This window comes from Erythrolamprus reginae, chromosome 2, assembly GCF_031021105.1.
Source record: "Erythrolamprus reginae isolate rEryReg1 chromosome 2, rEryReg1.hap1, whole genome shotgun sequence".
NCBI classification, from domain to species: Eukaryota; Metazoa; Chordata; class Lepidosauria; order Squamata; family Dipsadidae; genus Erythrolamprus; species Erythrolamprus reginae.
In genome coordinates this window covers 92114097-92133357 of record NC_091951.1, presented here as the reverse complement: position 1 = coordinate 92133357, position 19261 = coordinate 92114097, and the positions used below count along the sequence as shown (strand labels likewise).

Here is a 19261-nt window from a genome sequence, read left to right as displayed (position 1 = left end):
CTGAGTGACCTTTATGCCATGGGCATCACAGAATGTGACAACATGCTTATGCTGCTGAGTGTGAGCCAGAAAATGACTGAGGAGGAGCGGGAAAAATCATTTGTTAAGTGAGTTTTGTCCCATTTTATGATCTTTTTGCTTACAGTCCGTAAGTGAATCGTTGCAGTTATAAAATTGGTAACACACTTGTGAAGTCAATCTGGCTTCCCCACTGACTTTGCTTGTCAGAAGATCTCACAAAGGGGTCAGATGACTTCAGGACACTGCAACCGCCATAGATGTATCAGTTTCCAAGTGTCCAAATTTCGATCACATGGCCATGGGAATGATGTAATTGTCATAAGTGTGAAAAACGGTCATGTTACTTTTTTCAAGTGCAATTGTAACTTTGAATAGTCCCTAAGTCAGTGGTTGTAACTCGAGGAATACCTATAGAAGGGGTTCAAATAGTGTGACTGAATTTGCTTTTTTGAACCCAAACAAAAGTCCTGGTTTATACGTCATCCAAGAAATGGGGAGATACATAAAATGCCATTTTTTCTGCCTTTTCTGATTCTTGGTAAAAGGGAATCCTTCCTCCATAGGTGGTGGTAACACCAGCCAGGGCAGATTAGTCACCACTTATTTGGTAGAATTAATCATTAGCCAGAGTAACATAGTCATTGTCTCCTCACAGTCATTTGGCTGTTCAACCATGATTCCCAACATTCCTCACCATTATCCCACCTAGTGGCTGCTGGTACGAGTTGACATTCAATGACATTGGACAGTCACAGATTCCTCCATTCCTCCTATTGTAACCCTCACATTCTGATGAGAGCCATGATGTTGCAGGGATTAGAATACAGTACTATAGGGTCAATTCACCACTCACTCCAGGAGTTCAATTCTGAGTAGCTCAAGGTTGATTTAGTCTTCTATCCTACCAATATGAAGACCCAGCTTGTTGGGGGCAATATGCTGATTCTGTAAACAGCTTAGAGAGGGCTGTAAAAGCACGTCTAAGTGCTATTGCAAATACAATATCTTTTCTTAGGTAGAGAAATGAGCAGATTCCCTTTGCTATTACCAGTAATGGGCAGCCAAAATTTTTACTGCCACACTGTGGGTGTGGCTTATTTTGTGGCTGTAGCTTGATGGTCATTTGACTGGGTAGGAGTGGCTTGCAGGACATGTGACCAGGGGGGGAGTAACTTGAATGATCATCATTGTTCAAGTGAACTGTTAAGTCCTCGACATACAACCTCCCCAGTGTTGCTCTCTGGGGTGACAATTTGCTTTAAGTTTCCCATGCTCTACTTCCTGGGTCACCCCCTGCCTCATGCTGGGTAGGTAGGCGAATGGGTGCCGATCAGCTGTTGAGAAAAGAGGGGGGAGGAAATGGGCCCCCTGCAACTCCTGCTGGTGCTGGTCTCCCTACCGCTTTCTGAGGAAGAGGAGGAGGAGGCTGGGAGGCTGGGATGGTCAGCTGGATCTGGGCACACAGCTTCATTTATGTTGTGAGCCGCCCCGAGTCCTTGGAGAGGGTTGGCATACAAATCCAATAAATAAATAAATTTCCACTGGTGGAACTGTGTTCTACCCCATCCTGCCTGCTGTCCACCCCTGGCTATTACCCATTTTTTTTTGGTTTTTGCTTTTGTCAGTTGTGGTTGGCTTTTAAGAAAAGGGGAGAGTTGAAGAGATTTCAGTTCTCACAACTAAGAACTGGAACCTAATTACTGTCTTAGTTAAGTGATTGGTTAATTATGGTCTGTATAAGGTGGTTCTGATCTTTGTAAATATAGCTACATTATGATGTTTGAGCAGTTGCTGAAACGAATGCTAGATTGCAGTTAATGTCTTAACTTCTTGTTCCTTTATGGTTGGCAGTTGATTCTAAAGAACCAATTTGATATATTTGCTGCCAATTACAATGCTGGTTGTTGTATCAATGTTCATAATTTTGGTTTTCTTTCTATTTAATTTTCTTTCTATTTTTTTCTGAGCCCCTTGACTTTTACTATTGGAGTTTGCAGATCCATTTTTAGCTAGAAGTATCATCAGCATATTGCAGATTATTAATGCTTCTTCCCCCAATGTAAAACCATACCCTTCCACTCCAGTTTCCCAACAGCCAGTCTGTTTCATCTTGTTTTGTCCATAGTGTCGCTCCCCGATCTGTATATAAGTTTCTCATGAGGAGAACAAGATGTTCTTGGACTCCCATTTTCTAAGCACATTCCACAGCTCGATGTGATTGACACAATCAAAGGCCTTTCTATAATCAATCATGTACATAGTGACTTCTGTTTGGCCATTCTTTGGCTTTCCCAGTTATCAATGTACATCAGCAATAATGTTTTTTTATTCCTTGGCATTTTCTTGAACATCTGGCAACTCTTTTTCCACATAAAATTCTAATCTTCTTTGGATGATTCTAAGCATTATTTTGCCAACATGGGAATTAAGGATAATGTATGATAGTTTGCACACTGTTAAGTCTCCTTTTTTTTTTGGTATTGGAATGTAAGCCGATATCTTCCAGTCTGTTGGCTTCTACAGTATATCATTCTCCAGGTTTGCTGGCTTAGCTTGGTTTGAAACTTGCCTGATTCTTTTTCTGTTGCTTGTTATACTTTAGTGAATATTCCATCGGTTCCTATAACTTGATAATGATTGGAGTGCTGATCTAAATTATTTTTCTAGTATTATCTCAGTTAAGTAGGGAGTATTTAAATTGGCACTGAGACCACAGGTAGTTGAAAAATGAATCAATCAAATTATTTTAATCTCTGACGTATAAAACAGATGTTGTACTCTTTATAAAAGCTCTCCAGCCAAATAATTTTAATCATTCTTTGTTAGTCTTGATGGTGCAGAGAGCAGATTAGTGTAGTGTTAGGGTTCCAAATAGCATCCAAAGCAAAGAATACATTTTAAAATAGCATAAATTGTGGCAGGCCAAAGACCCCAACTAAAATGGTTTCGGCTTGACAGTAAGAGCAATTCAAATGAATATATAGCACACACATTCCTCTTTCAAACTTTGTTATATTGCCCCCCAGAGGTGATTGACTCCTTTTGCGTAACAGGAGGACTGACCCTATTGTCGAATATAATATTTTAATGAAAGATTTGAAGGTTTTGGCATGTGATATAGATATCTTTGCTTTCCTGATTTTGGCTCTAGTGAGGATACTTCGGGACTTTGATATCCTACTTTGAATAGAGGCTTCCTCAAAGTAATTTCCTCTTCCTCCTCCTTCTCCTTTTCCTTCTTGTTTTAATAATGTACTGTCCCCTTAACATCTTAAGTCTGATTTGACATCTGTGAAGAGGAGGGGGATGTGTGTGGTCTTAGGGGACTTGGCAGTGAATTATGACATATCATTCCTTTTATTGGGAGACTGTCAAAATCATTCCAGATGTGTGGTGAAGAAGGACTGTTTTCCACCAAGAGGCAACATAATTGGAGAATTAATGAAGAGGGATCCACATAAAGGTATGTTAGTGGGAAAAATTCCAGTGATTTTGAGGGATGGGAAGAGGCAGAATGACTTATTGTTGTCTTCCACCCTAGTCTGAATAATTGTGTGCAGCTAAAATGCAACCAGGTAGAAAGGAAGCCAAGTGGAAGGTCAATAGTAGGACAGTTGCAATGCTGGGCTCTGGAATGAAACCCACAAAGATCAGAACAGGAGGCTTCTGTCCCTGCTTGGCCTCAAATGGATGATATCTTCCATTACACCTTAGCTTAGTTGGAAGCATCACTTGACTATGAGAGAGCAGGATGTCCACAAATGGTGCTTCAGGTGCACAATCTCTTCTACCCTGTGCTTTGATCCTTGCAAACCTACATCTAAGAATGTATATGATGCCCAATGCAAAATACCCAATAGACTTCCTTGTGGACATGAAAATGTCAGTGTTCTCATTTACATATGGGCTATATGTTTTTTTTTTAATGTCGGATCACCCTGGTATATTGAAGGAACATCACAGCTCCTTTTTGCCTCTAGGCCCAACCCAGGACCATTTCAAGGCAGTTAATTTATTTATAGCCGACAACTATATTCTGTATGTGTCTGATGGCTGAAAATGCAAATTATCTAGTCAAGGGGCATTGTGGGAAAAACGGGGCTAAGGTGGAATATAAAGAAGACCACACTAATGGCAACAGGTAGAACAATCAACCATAGAGTTGACATTGAAGCTAAAGTAGTGGGTAGTTTCTGATTTTTAGGATCAATTATGAACAATAAAGAAACCAGCAGTCAGACTAGCTTTTACTAAGGCAACCATGTAGGCCTTGGAAAGAAATATCCAAATAATATGATATGCTTGTCATATCATTTGTACCATTTATCAAACGTGGCTAAGAGATCAGAATAAGGCAAACCCTGTGTCAATCAGTGGAAGCAAAAGTAGAAGAAGCAGAGCAGGATGAATATTCCCAATTTTGAACTTTGACATTGGAGAAGTCTCTTGACAACCCTGTGGACAACCAAAATGAAAGCAAACAAATGGATCGTTGAGCAAATCAGCCCAGAGTTTTCCCTCAAGACACAAAACAACCAAATTTAAATTATCCTTCTTCAGACACATTATGTAGAGATCTAGCTCTCTAGAAAAGTCCCTAATGTTGACAGAAGTGGAAGGAAAGAGAAGATAACAACTAGAAATCTAAATAATAATAACTAGAAACAATAACTAGATAACAACTAGAAATCCAAATAATAAATAACAACTAGGCACAAGATGGATGGATTTGATTACAGTGACAATGAATGCACTAAAGAATGAGGCTAAGGGCAGAAGATATATACAGAAAATGTATATGGTTGCCAAAAGTTAACACTGGCTTAATGGCATGTAGTATATATAGTATATAGTAGGACAGTAAGGCAATCTTGGTGTTGTACTTTAAGAGAACAAACACACCACAGTGATATCATGGTGATCCCCTTAGGCTTCTATAATTTATGCGTGGTATGTTTGTATGTATGATTGGTTTTATAACAAGGGTTTTTAGCTGTTTTTAGTATTGGATTTTTACATTCTGTTTTTGTCACTGTTGTTAGCCGCCCCGAGTCCACGGAGAGGGGTGGCATACAAATCCAATTAATAATAATAATAATAATAATAATAATAATAATAATAATAATAATAAAAATAAAAAATAAAAGAAGACATGTCAGAAATGTCCAGCTCTCAATAATGGGGCAGCAAATGTTTTAACATTAAAGTTGAATCATTAAATCAATTTGTATTTCCCCATTTCCTCTCCATGCACTCCCAAATCGTAGTATTGGATTGATTTTTTTTAAAAAAATGTTTTATTTATTAAATTTATTGGCTGTCCATCTTACTATAGGGTAACTTGGATGTAACCTTGAAGGGCTTTGGGACTGCAGATTGCTCATCCTATGGAGAGATCCAGAACAGGCGTCTTCTGGAATAAGCTTGAAGCTGGGCTGCTGTAGTTGAGTCTTTTTTTCAGGATAGCAAGGTGGTGCACCAAATGATTAAATGCCGAGCCAAGATGATGAGGGTGAAACGAAGTCTGCCAGAGCCAATTCTGGTATGTGAAGAGGTCAAAAGCTGAGGTCAGGATTGGTTGTTTATCTCCTTCCAACTTATAATTGCTCAACAACTTCTCCCACATGTCATCCCATTTGCCTGCCTGCCTCCCTTCTTCTACTGCTATGATTTATGCAGAAAACGTGTAGGAAAGGGGGGAAGATGTTGCTCGGAATTCTTGGATTTAGAGACTCCAAATGAGGCGGGGAAAGAAAGCTACTGAAATATGCACTGCGCATTCAAGGAAGGCACCATTTAGCAAGGACAGATCAATGAAATAAGATCGCGTCTGAGAATTTGGTTCGTTGGAGGCGCAGTGAATTTCAATAATTCCTGAGTCAGACCTGAGCAAACGTGTTAGGTATTGCAAAATATTCCGTAGTCAGATTCTTACAGCCAAGTGCTGATTTAAAAGGTCAGAGATATATAGTCTGGTTTATCCTCCTGTGGAGTAAGGATTATAAATACACAATTATACTTCATATAATAGTTCCAGCCCAGCCAGAGAAACAGCTGGTGAATGCCTAGGAAGCCAACTGGAGTATTGGTCTCCAAGGATGCTTTCTGTATTGGCATTCCTGTTAACAGCTGGGAACTATTCAGCATGACAAGCACCTGACTCCAAGCTCGCCATCTTCACGGGCAAAAAAAAGATAGATTCCTACATGTGCCTAGCAATTCCTTTGGGAGATCTCTCCTCCTCAGGCTTGTATTTTTCTCATCACTATACAACAGAACAATTATGTTGTGCAATTGACATTAACCATCTGACTTGACAGAGGCCTCTCCTCACCAGGACTATTTCCATCTTTTTTTTTTAAAAAAAAAAGACTTCATCATACAGCATTTCAGCATTACCACAGAGGAAATGTTAATGCAGTGAATTCCACAGTGATGATAGTAACATTCAGGAATATGTGTGGTGTTTATATATTGTAATATCACATCCTCCTGACCTTGGTCAGTCATATTTAACAAGAGAAAAGCTCAAATAAATTTCAAACTGCAAATATTTTTCCGTAGCTGAGTAGACTATCAAGAAGAAAAATAAATACAGATGGTATTCTTTTGCAGATAATGTATCTACACCTCCGTTGAAGAAGAACAGGCAACATACTTCATCTACTTGGTGGTGTATAAATGGGCTACGTCTCATGATCAGCATTTTTTAATTTATCACCATGTCAGCTGCTTTGGCCATTAGGCACATTGAGACTTCTCATTACCCCAAAGCATCGTGGCCCTGTGGAATGAGGATGAGGGTCACACCTGAAGAACATCTGCTGGACTTCAGTTTTTTATAAAGGTTTTTGAAGGGTATTTGGTGCGCTCTAAGCTTGGTTGTTAGCTTGAGATCATTTCATTACCCAAACCAGTGTTCCCTCTAATTTTTTTTTTTGGGTGGGCGGAAAAGTACAGTGTTTGAGCGGTAGTCCCTTCGGGACTGGGCGGCACAGAAATAATAAACAAACAAACAAACAAAAAAACAAAAAAACAAAAAACCCACCCTGTTTTGCCTCAGAGAATTTCAAAATAAAATACTGTGCTGTGTGTCTACAACAGTGAACTCATAATACGGAAATTCTATCAATGTCAAAATGCCACTTAAATAGTTGAGCTAGTTTCAAACTAGATTTTGATTTTCTTTATCTCTTCCTTACTCCCATTCTTTTTCTTTTTCTTTTCCTTCCTCTCTTTTTTCTATCTGTTTCTCTCTCTTCCTCTCTTCCTCTCTTCCTCTCTTTCTCCTTCCCTCTCACTCTTTCCCTCTCGGCTTCTGGGCAGGTTTGAAAAACTCTGAGTTGATGATGATTTTTAAGTGAGCAATTGCTCACTGCTCAGCTTAGAGGGAACTATGACCCAAACTAGGTAATTTTATCAGTGCTGGTAGACAAGCACTAATGATTTTGTCTAGTTTGGAGAACAAAAATTGGCAAGCGAAAAACCAAACTCAGAATCACCAAGGACTCTGAACTACAAATATTTTCCTTTATTGGTAAAAAGGGTTTTAGTCAATATTTCTAGGTTCTCATATTATTCTGCCACATGAGTCCCAGCAACCAGTTAGGTCCTACAGAGTTGGCCTTCTCCAGGTCCCGTCAACTAGACAATGCCACTTGGTGGGACCCAAGGGAAGAGCCTTCTCTGTGGGGGGCCCAGCCATCTGGAATCAGCTCCCCCCCTGAGATTCGTACTGCCCCCACCCTCCTCACCTTCCGCAAGAGTCTGAAGACTCATTTATGCCGCCAGGCTTGGGGCCACTAGACTTTAGCCCCCCTGGCCGATGAATGTATTGTAAGTTAGTTGATTGAATCGGAATGAGAGTTTTTAATGGTTTTGGGTTTTTTTAGATTATTAAATTAAATTAATTGGATTTAGGATGCTATGTTGTTCCTTTATTTGTTGCAAGCTGCCCTGAGTCCTTGGAGATGGGTGGCAAATAAATAAATAAATAAATAAATAAATAAAGAAATAAATAAATAAATAAATAAATGAATGAATGAATGAATGAATGAATGAATGAATAAATAAATAAATAAATAAATACATACATACATACATACATACATACATACATGCATACATGCATACATGCATACATGCATACATAAATCCCTGTGTCCTCTTTCATCTTTCTCCTCACATTTCTTTTCCTGACTCTTCCCCACAGTGTTCCAAGACCTCAAATCTACTCCAGCCTTCAGCAGCCACAGATAAGCCTCATTCTGCAACTGTCAGGGAGTTATCCTTTGTCACACAATTGATGGCTTTATAGAGCATTCATCCTTTAGCCTTTTTATCAGCCTTAAAGAATCCTTCTGTCTTCACTCCTAGATAATGGCAACTCCTTCCAGCCTTTCAGATGGAGGACACCCAGCTTTTCCTAGTTAGAAAAATTTCTTGGGAAGCTGTCAGAGAATAAAAAAAGATGCCCCCCTCCTAAACATAGGTGTTAATTTTCCAGGATTAAACCCCACCCTTTCTACCAGCCGTATTGCTGCCAAGGCAAGGCGGATTGTAACAAATACTATTTTTCTAGCCACCCCCTTCTTCTTCCTAATTAAACTAGGAATATGAACCAAGATTCTTTATACTGTATCCAATTTCCCTAACATGAAGCCATTTGCTTCTAGACAAATTCAGTATATATCAAGAGCAGAAACTTTTGTGGTAATTGATTTAGAGAAATCCTCCTTTATAATTCTCTCCCCCCCCTTCTGTCCCTGAAACTTGTAAAGTTTGTGAAATTGAAAAATATTAATTTTGGCATTTGTCACCTTGCAGTACTTTCTTAGGTCTTACTCAGATGGTGTTAGAACACCATTTCCAAGCCCTACATCCGCCCTGAAACTAGAGTTCTTGGAGGTTCTCTTCCAACTAAGTTGGAGTTCTCTTACAATGAAGCTCAAAAAAGACCAAAGATTCCACAATTCTTGGAGTTTATGCCAAGTATGAAAATTCTCAGATTTTGTGGTTCCCAGTTTCAGAGGTGTGTGCTTCTTTAAACTAAGAAATATGTTTAATGAGTAAGAAAAACACATTACAAGATTTATTGCTCTTTTAGAAAAGTACTTTAAAAAAAGGGGATTTAACAGATTTTTTCTGAGATATTAGTTGAATCTATCACTGTTTGGTATGCCCCAATTTATATAAGAAATGTATCTGTCCTTTGACTTCCACTAGAAAATTAACAATAGTCTCTCTTCATTTTATAGCACAAAAAATTAGGAAATTATATGCATGTGTGTATGCAAAAGAGGAAAAGGTTATAATTTGGATTGTTTCTATTGAGCATTCCAGCCTCCAGCCCTGCCCTTCTCTCTTCCAGTTCTTTTCCCACCTACTTTTAATTCTTTCCAACCCAAAAGAATGTTGGAAAAATTATGTAAAGGGGCTCAGCACTGCCTGCCCATCTGAGGGGATGGTAACATAGTAATGCTAAAGAAAAACAAACAAAAACAAAAACTGAGAAGAATAAGGTTAAATGTGATGTAGCTGGAGAAGCTGGGAAAAGATAGACTAAGCTTGAAAAATCATCCATATCTGACAACATGGTTATGGAGGGGAAACAAATCCAGAAAGAAAATTCCCTAATGCAATCCTTACACAGAACCAACTGCAAGACAGATTGATTGATTGATTGTGTGTCATAAAATCATTTTCAACTGCAAGCAATTACATATATAGATTTCTTTCCCCATGACGAATCTATTCTTAATCTATTCTTTCAAGTCTCCTAATGATACATTCATTGCCACTATAGCAGAGTCCATTCACCTTGCTCTTATGGTATTATCTGCAAGAGGAATAAGGGAACTAAAATAGTGGGCAGAACTGCAGATTGAAGCCCAATCCCTTGCTATATATGTATGATTGATGTTCATACACTGGGCGGGGCTTTGATGGCTGCCATTTTGCTCCACTTGGCTCCCGTTTTGCAGATGGTTCTGTGGAGGAGAACAGAGAGAGCAAAGGTTCTTCTTAAATGTGGCTAATTGTTCCATTTTAAGACCCTCCTTCCCCTTTCCTGCCTTGTGATCCAGAGAAAATTTCCCTTTTAGTGGTCCTCCCCCCTACCTATGTTGTAGTTCTACAACCTTTTGAGTTTTTGGATTTTGAGAGGGTTCCAGAAAGATTCCTACTCTCCTGAACTAGAGAAAGATAGATATACAAGTTTGCAGTTTAATAAAGTTCTAAAGTTTCTTATCCTCAGAAAATCACAATTTAAAGCAAAAAAAAAAGTAGAGAAATCTCAGAATAAGCTGAATATATATACAGCGATACCTCGTCTTACAAACCCCTTGTCATACAAACCTTTTGAGATACAAACCCAGGGTTTAAGATTGTTTTGCCTCTTCTTCCAAACTATTTTCACCTTACAAACCCAAGCCGCCGCCATTGGGATGCCCCGCCTCCGGACTTCTGTTGCCAGTGAAGCGCCTGTTTTTGTGCTGCTGGCATTCCCCTGAGGCTCCCCTCCATGGGAAACACCACCTCCAGACTTCCGTGTTTTTGCGATGCTGCAGGGGAATCACAGCAGCTCAAAAATGGGCGCTTCGCTGGCAACGGAAGTCCAGAGGTGGGGTTTCCCAGGGAGGGGAGCCTTAGCAAAATTGCAGCATCACAAAAACACGGAAGTCCGCAGCCGGGGTTTCCCATGGAGGGGAGCCTCAGGGGAATCCCAGCAGCGCAAAAACGGGCGCTTCGGCTGGCAAAAGGACAAAAAGCAATGGATGGAAACCAACCAAGGTGAGAAACAACCTAGGAGAAATTTCCTGACAATTAGAATAATTAATCAGTAGAATGACTTGCTTCCAGAAGCCATGGAGGCTCCAACACTGGAGATTTTAAAGAACGGATTGAGCAACAATTTGTCTGAAATGGTACATATGGTTTCCTGCTTAAGCAGAAGATAGGATTAGAAGGCTTCCAAGATCCCTTCCATCTCTGTTACTTGGTTATATCTTCATATCACCTTTTGCATTCAGTATGAATTCAGTAAACCAGTTCTTATGATTTGATTATGACTCTGTTATTCAACTACTATTGGCTACAGTCATATAGCACACAGGCTATAACTATGGTTTACAAACTACAGTAGGTGGGCTTCCAAAACACACTAAGCCAAAATCAAGGAAAACACATTATGCCTTTGTCTGATCTGCAGACCTGCTAATTAGTCAGTACATTGCTTGCCATGATGTGCAAACTCACAGCAAACCCTGTTCTGTCATTAATATATAAATTCTGTCATTAATATATAAATCACAACCATGTAAAGAAAGAAAATTGAAGGAATTATACTATGATTCAGTTGACCATGATAAATGGTAGGGAGATAACATTGGTTTAAATGTTGTCTCCAAAGATCCCATACCAATAGAGAACATTTTTGTGTCAGTACATTGCTTGCCATTTTGTGCAAACTCACAGCAAACCCTGTTCTGTCATTAATATATAAATCACAACCATGTAAAGAAAGAAAATTGAAGGAATTATACTATGATTCAGTTGACCATGATAAATGGTAGGGAGATAACATTGGTTTAAATGTTGTCTCCAAAGATCCCATACCAATAGAGAACCTTTTTGTGTCTATCTAAATATTCAACAACTGTTGCAATGAGACTTCAATTGTAGCAAGTTCTCAGTCACTTGCTATATATAACTCACTTGTTGTTACTCCCTTTTGTTGCATTGTGCCAAGCAAAGCAATAGCTTACTCAAGCTATGTGGTACAGAGAACATCTTCTATTTAAATTTATTTGTCCCAACTTTTTTGTTTTGTTCCTGTCTCTTAGATCTCCTGGCCACTAACCGCTCAGTCCTGTTTCTTGGTCACCGGGGAAGTTTGGACTTTCGCTCCCTGTACCTTGACGAATACCGTGATCGCCTATTCATTGGAGGAAAGGACACCCTTTATTCGCTCCGGCTAGACCAAACCAATATGGATGTTAAGGAGGTAAGGATGTTAAGATGGACTGTTTACAGTCAGGTACTGTATTTGTAGTAGTGCTGATTATTTAAATAGGAAACATTAAAATTGTTCCCCATGGACGTTCTTCATTGTGGCTTCTGAAAGGAGAGCAATCTATTGATTCTGATAGAACAGTGATGGTAAACCTATGGCACATATGTCACAGGTGGCATGTGGAGCCATGTCGCAGGGCACATGGGGCATTGCCCTATGTCAGCTCAGCACACATGTGCATGCTTCTGCAGCACGAATCCCAGCAACCGGTTAGGTCCCATAGAGTGGGCCTTCTCCGGGTCCTGTCAACTAAACAATGTCGGTTGGCGGGACCCAGAGGAAGAGCCTTCTCTGTGGCGGCTCCGACCCTCTGGAATCAGCTCCCTCCAGAGATTAGAACTGCCTCCACCCTCCTTGCCTTTCGTAAACTCCTTAAAACCCACCTCTGTCATCAAGCGTGGGGGAACTGAAACACCTCCCCCTGCCTATGTAGTTTTCTGTGTGTGATATGACTGTATGTATGTTTTTTATATATTGGGGTTCCTTGTTTTTAGACTTTTTAAAATGTATTACTGTTATTTTAGAGTTTAACTATTAGATTTGTCACTATATATTGTTTTTATCGTTGCTGTGAGCCGCCCCAAGTCTACGGAGAGGGGCGGCATACAAATCTAAATAATAATAATAATAATAATAATAATAATAATAATAATAATAATAATAATAACAATAACAACAACAACAACAACAACGATAATGATGATGATGATGATGATGATGATGATAGCCAACTGATTTTTGGCCTTGGTAAAGACCATTTTGCCTTCTGAAGGCTTCAGGGAAGCTTCCCTGAAGTCCTGGAGTATGAAAAACTGCTCACTGGACAAACAAAAAGTTTGGAAAAAGAAATTTCTGGTTCGCCCGTTGTGCTGTTTTTCTCACGCCAGAGATTTCAGGGAAGCTTCTTGAAGCCCAGAGTGTGAAAAACAGTACAACGGACAAGTTGGATGTTCAGAAAAAAGGACTTCTGATTTGCCCATTGTGCAGTTTTTTGCACTTTGGGACTTCAGGAAGCTTCCCTGAAGCCTCCTTGCACTTTGGGACTTCCCTGAAGCGTCTTGAGTGCACAAAACAGCCCAAAGGGCAAACCGTAAATCCCCTTTTCCGAACTTTTGGTTTGCCTGATTGGCCATTTTTTCACCATCCCAGGCTTCAGTGAGGCCTATGTGCATGCGTGGGGACAATGGTGCACATGTGCAGGGGTAGCGCTGAGGCTTTGCATGTGTGAAGAGGAGGGAATGGATGTGGGCACATGTGCACATGTTAGCACACGCACACACACCCTTTTGGCACGCAAACCAAAAAAGGTTCACCATCACTGTCATAGAACATAAAATGGAAGAAGGAAAAGCTCTTCCATTTTCATCCCAGAAGATGACAAGTTATTTCCCTATAGTTGCCAGGAAAACGACATAAGGCGTGTCTGTGAGGTTATTAGGGAATCAAGCTTAGCATAGTGCAGTAATGGTGAACCTATAGCACGGGTACCAAAGGTGGCACACGAGGCCATATCTGCTGGCACGCAAGTTGTTGCCCTAGCTCAGGTCCAATGTGCATATGTGTGCTAGCCAGCTAATTTTTGGCTCACACAGAGGCTCTGGGAGGGCATTTTTGGCTTCCAAAGAGCCTCCAGGGGGATGGGGAGAGGCGTTTTTACTCTCCCCTGGCTCCAAGGAAGCCTTTGGAGCCTGGGGAGTGTGAAACACGAGCCTACTGGGCCCACCAAAAATTAGGAAACAGGCAGCTTCCGGGATCCAGGGGCCTCTGGGGGACGGAATAAGCTGTTTTTTCTTCCCCAGGCATTGAATTATGGATGTGGCCACTCATGCATGTGTGATAGCATTCGCCCACACTCTTTCGGCATCTGAGGGAGAAAAGGTTCGCCATCACTGGCATAGTGAAAAGAGATTTCAGTTTGAATAGTCTTGTAAGAATCTGACTAGGTGGAGACCTACTGTGGAGAAAAAGATGACTTATTTGCAGTGAGGACTAGGACTAAGGTAGAAGAGAAGAAGATTTCAAATCCTAGATTTTAGGCAGAAGGACTGGGTGCCTGCCCTTTTCCACTGGAAGAGTGGCAGTTCACAGCTTGCAGATTACCAGTTCAACCCACCATGGGTGCTACAGCTGCTTCACCATTATCACAGGAGCAAATGGGGAGAGAAATCATTGGATCCCCTGCTCTGTAAAAAATTGGAAGTGAACTTGGAAACAGCCATCTCTGTCATTTATGGGACACTTTTTGTAAATGATTGAGATACTAAGAGTTTGCATTTATACTTGTGTTTATGTATGTTATATATCTTTTGGCTAGTTTAAATATTACTGGAAAAACTTGCCATAAAATGTATACTTAACATTAGTCTTTCACATGCTAATAGTCTACAAGCACATTAAGTTGTGTTTGTTTTTATATTTTTATTAAATAAATTTTTAACAAGATAAAAACAATATATATAATAGTGAATAGATAAGAAAGTAGTAAAAATAATACAGAAAAGAATTAAAAAGAAAATATTACAAAAAAATGGTTCCTGGTCTTCTTAGCAGTTATTATAAGTGCCTTTATGTTTTGTCCTCTCTCTCTAAATTTACATAATAATTTCCTGCTTAACAAAGTCTACCCTTTCTAATTGAAAGTTAATTTTCCCCTTCTTTTGTCCATAAGAGGTTTCTAATTACTAAATACGATTATTTCTTTCCCCTAATCAAGCAAGTCAATTTTGTCTTCCGTTTTAATTCTATTATTTATAGCAACCATTCCTCCATTGTGGATATTTCAGAGTCTTATATATTGATTTTTATTGGTCTCTGTGTGTGGTTTTAAATGTGCTCATTGAACGTTGCTCTAGCATGACCAAGTACTTTTCAGTAGTTTTAGATCAGGATATTAAATCATCCCTAGAGGAGATTTTCTTCCATAGAAGTCGAAACTTGAGATGGACAGAAGGAGCTCTGCAAAGTCAGACCTAAGTTCTGGTAGAGTTAAGAGCAGAGCAAATTTTATTAAATAGAAGCCAGAAATGTGACACCAGATTGGATAGATGGATGAGGGTTTTGCAAAATATACAGCCCTAAAGAGATTATATTGCAATTAAAATAATTGAAAGCATGGGAAGCTGAGACACAATCAGGTTTTGAGTAATTCATAGAAGTTTACAAAAGGATTTCTGCTATACATGTTAAATGAGTAAATCAACTGCTAGGTCAACCTTAGTATAAATTGAGATAGGAAATGAGATCTGACAGGTTAGGAGTTTTTAGTACAAGTACTATGCAAACTTCTTAATGGTAATTGTTCTGTTTCTTTGTTCATTAATTCTGTGAGATAGGCCATTAACACTTTCATAAGCCTATAAAGAAAAAAAATCAAGACTATCTAGAGGGAATCTGGCCAATGAGAAATTAAATCCAGAATTTTTTCCTCTTTTGGTCTGGCCAACATTGTTTTCTCTAAATCATGCATGTTGAAGAGAATTGCTTGATCCCATTTGTGCGAGGATGTATATGCAGTGGAAGCTATTTGCAAATGCATAAGGCTGCAACTTTAAGGTAAATTATGGATTGTGACCCATTTATTCTTTGTGGGATTACTGCAAAAGCACAGAACTAACACGTCTGGAACATATGTTTAAGTATATTCTATGACTAATGTAACTGGTTTAATCAAGATAGGGTTTCGCGTTGAATTTTGTATCATTGGTCTCTCCCTGGCCCACGTGAGTCATAACAAACTTTTCCTCCAATCCATGTAAAGATGTAATATAAAATTACTCTGCCTAAATCTGGTCTTACTGAATCAAGTCAATTAAAAAAAATGATTTTGTTAATCTGAAGAAAATAATAACAATAACAATACTACTATTACTACTACTACTACTAATATTAATAATAATAATAATAATAATAATAATAATAATAATAATAATAATTTATTAGATTTGTATGCCGCCCCTCTCTGGAGACTCGGAGCGGCTCACAACAATCACAACAATATACAAATCCAATATTTAAAAAGAAACAAAACATTTTAAAAGCCCATCATTAAGAACCATTCAATACAATCATACAATTCATAAAACTATTTATTTATTTATTTATTTATTTATTTATTTATTTATTTATTTTATTAGATTTGTATGCTGCCCCTCTCCGTAGACTCGGGGCGGCATGCTCAGGGTATCTAAGTTATGCCATGCCTGGCGACAAAGGTGGGTCTTAAGTACCTTGCGAAAGGCAAGGAGGGTGGGGGCCATTCTAATCTCCAGCGGGAGTTGATTCCAGGCTCTTCCCCTGGGGCCAGATAACATTGCTTAATCAACGGGACCCAGAGAAGGCCAACTCTGTGGGACCTTATCGGTTGCTGGGATTCGTGCGGCAGAAGGTGGCTCCGAAGGTATTCTGGTCCGATGCCCTGTAGGGTCATGTAGTGACAACAGAAGAAACCTAGTTATATCTGTGTGTACTGAACCTAGATTAAAGAGATTTATGTTTATGGATGTTTGGGAGAAGAGGGAATGCAATAGATAACCTCTGAGTGTGCAGCTATATATATCTTGGAGTTAGTTCAACTTTTTTTAATATGGTTCCCTCTAGACATTTTTGGTTTTAATTCTCATAATCATTAGCCATACTAGATGGAAGGTTATACAGGTTGGTCTACTGCAGGCATGTCAAACTCATGTCATCATGGCGTCGTCGCATGACTTATCAGGATTATTTTCCCCTTCACTAAACCGGGTTTGGGTCTGGCAAGTATGTATTGCATCTTGCCCATGGGCCGGGAATTTGACAGACCTGGTCTAATGTGTAGAGAAAGTTTTCATTAAAAGCTTTGAAAAAAGTAGGAATCCAGTATGTAGGGAATAAAGACTCATTACTTATAATTGCATTTGATCAGATACTATTTTGACTTTCTGCTAAATGGCCCCCATCCAGGGATGTGTTTTTCTTCTCTTCAGTTTTTATATGTACAGAAAGACATCTAAAACAACTGACGAAGGATCACCAATAAGATCTGGGGTACTTCTGAACTGGCATTATAGAGTTATCTGTTGAAAAATGTCCATTATTCCCTTTAGATCAATTCCATCATGATCTTATGAGGCATCCTGGTTTATTCTGCTCAAATGTTGCATTAGTTGTGATTGTTGATCACTTCAGTTTTTGGTACTTTGGTTTTAAAATATGGCAGCTGAAAGTCAAAATTATCAGTTTTCATTTTAGATAGCCTTCAGGCTTTTGTATTGCTTACTCTACTGACCTACAGGAGTCTATCCCTATTCGTATTTTATGAATAAAAGACATTGAGACAAGCTCATATGATATACGGGACAAAAGCAAATTTATTCTTCTTGATTATATAGGTTGGCTTATTATGGCCATTTTGAAAGGAGAATTTTAAGCACCACGACATTTGGATGAAATCTTAGCCAGTTGTAAACTACACGGTTTTTAGAAATAGCAATTTGTCATTTATGCATACCTAAGTTCCTGAGGGTGTGAGACCACACAAAAGAGAAATTAAAAGTCAACATTTACTCCTCTACACGATGAATGTTTCTCTACAATTCTCTGCCATTCATCTGCCAGTAAAACAAACTTTATAAATCAGGTCTTGGCTTGCATAAACAAATGGGGATAAAAGTGCCAAATTGTGAGGTCAAGTTAGAGTTAATCAGAAGTCTCTTATTTAAGATTTTATCTTAATTCTCTCTTGTGTTATGAAACTACAGCTCAATAACATAATTACTATGTTTTTGTTTCAGATAAAACAATCCCAGGGACTCCTTTATATTTGAAATATTGAGATAGCCTCTTAAGTTCATTTTCTCAGAGTAGATAGATGAATAGATTAATTCCAAGCAGCATAATAAAATTTTGTTCTATTTTTAACATTGAACTCTGGTTTCCCACCCTCCCTCTTTCTCTCCCCTTCCCTCTCTCTCTCCTCCCCCTCTCTCCCCCCTCATACACACATAGGTGTTAGGGGTCTTTACTAAGGCTTCCAAGCCCAAATTAATATTCCCCAGGAATTCCCTTCATCAACACTAGCACACCCCCAATGAGTTCAACAGGCTACTCAAGGGAAGCCAGCGCCAGTCCACAGTGCAAAGGCAAGCAAATTTACTAGGCCAGTGATGGCAAACCTATCGCACGGGTGCCACAGGTAGCACCTTGAGCCATATTAGCTGGCACGCGAGAAGTTTCCCTAGCTCAGCTCTGCAAGCTGATTTTTGACTTTCACAGAGGTTCTGGGAAGTTGTTTTTGGCTTCCAGAGAGCCTCTTGGGGGATAGGGGAGGGTGATTTTACCCTCTCCCGGCTCTAGGAAAGCTTTTAGAGCCTGGGGAGGGTGAATCACGAGCCTACTGGGGCCACCAAAAGTTGGAAAACAGGCCATTTCCGGCCCCCAGAGGGCCTCCTGGGGACAGGGGAAGCTGTTTTCGCCTTCCTCAGGCATTGAACTATGGGAGTGGGCAATAGCACCCACCCACGCTCTTTTGGCACCAGAGGGAAAAAAGGTTTGCCATCACTGCACTAGGCAAAGGCAAATCCAGAGTTCCAAACACATGATCCAAAGTTCAAAGTACAGAATCCAGTCTGAGAATCAAGACAAGAATCACAAAGGTTAAGAACACACAGCAAGGAAATGGATATGTTGTTGCCAGCATCCTTACAATCCACTTGCTGAACTAAATAGCTGCTTCATGCTTCCCACCCTATCAAGAGGGGCAAGGCTTCCGCCTCGCAAGTAGCCTGACTGACTTTTATTGTACCTGCCTCTTCTCTTGCATTGGGAGGTGGAGGCAATTCTTCCTGATCTCTACTGACCAACTATAGCTGTGTGCCTTCTCTATCTGAAGCCTCTGGGTGTTGTGGTCATCCAGTGGCCAACAGGGCTGGCAGCAGATTCGGACAGTGAGACGGTTGGGGAGGAACATGGGCCAGTTCTGGAGTCTGGGGAAGGCTCTGATGAGTGCTCTGTGTCAGAGACAGAGATAGGACCAGGGCAGTCTGACAGTTATCAGCTGCCTTTGGAGTCAGACATCAGTGAGGCAGACAGACAGCTGGAGCCTGTTCCCAGTGTGCTCATGCACACAGCTGCCAGACAAATGGAACAGCTAAGGAACAAGGGTCAACTTGGGAATAAGGCCATAGGTGGACG

General features: G+C 39.8%; 1 protein-coding gene across 1 annotated transcript in view; it reads left to right on the top strand.

The window, feature by feature from the left end:
- The window catches only part of SEMA3G (semaphorin 3G), a 119684-nt gene that overhangs the window by 39188 nt on the left and 61235 nt on the right, over nt 1-19261 (top strand). Inside the window, exon 2 of the mRNA XM_070738687.1 lies at nt 11865-12025. Within this exon, the coding sequence (XP_070594788.1) occupies nt 11865-12025 (161 nt within the window). The remainder of the gene's footprint in view (nt 1-11864; nt 12026-19261) is intronic.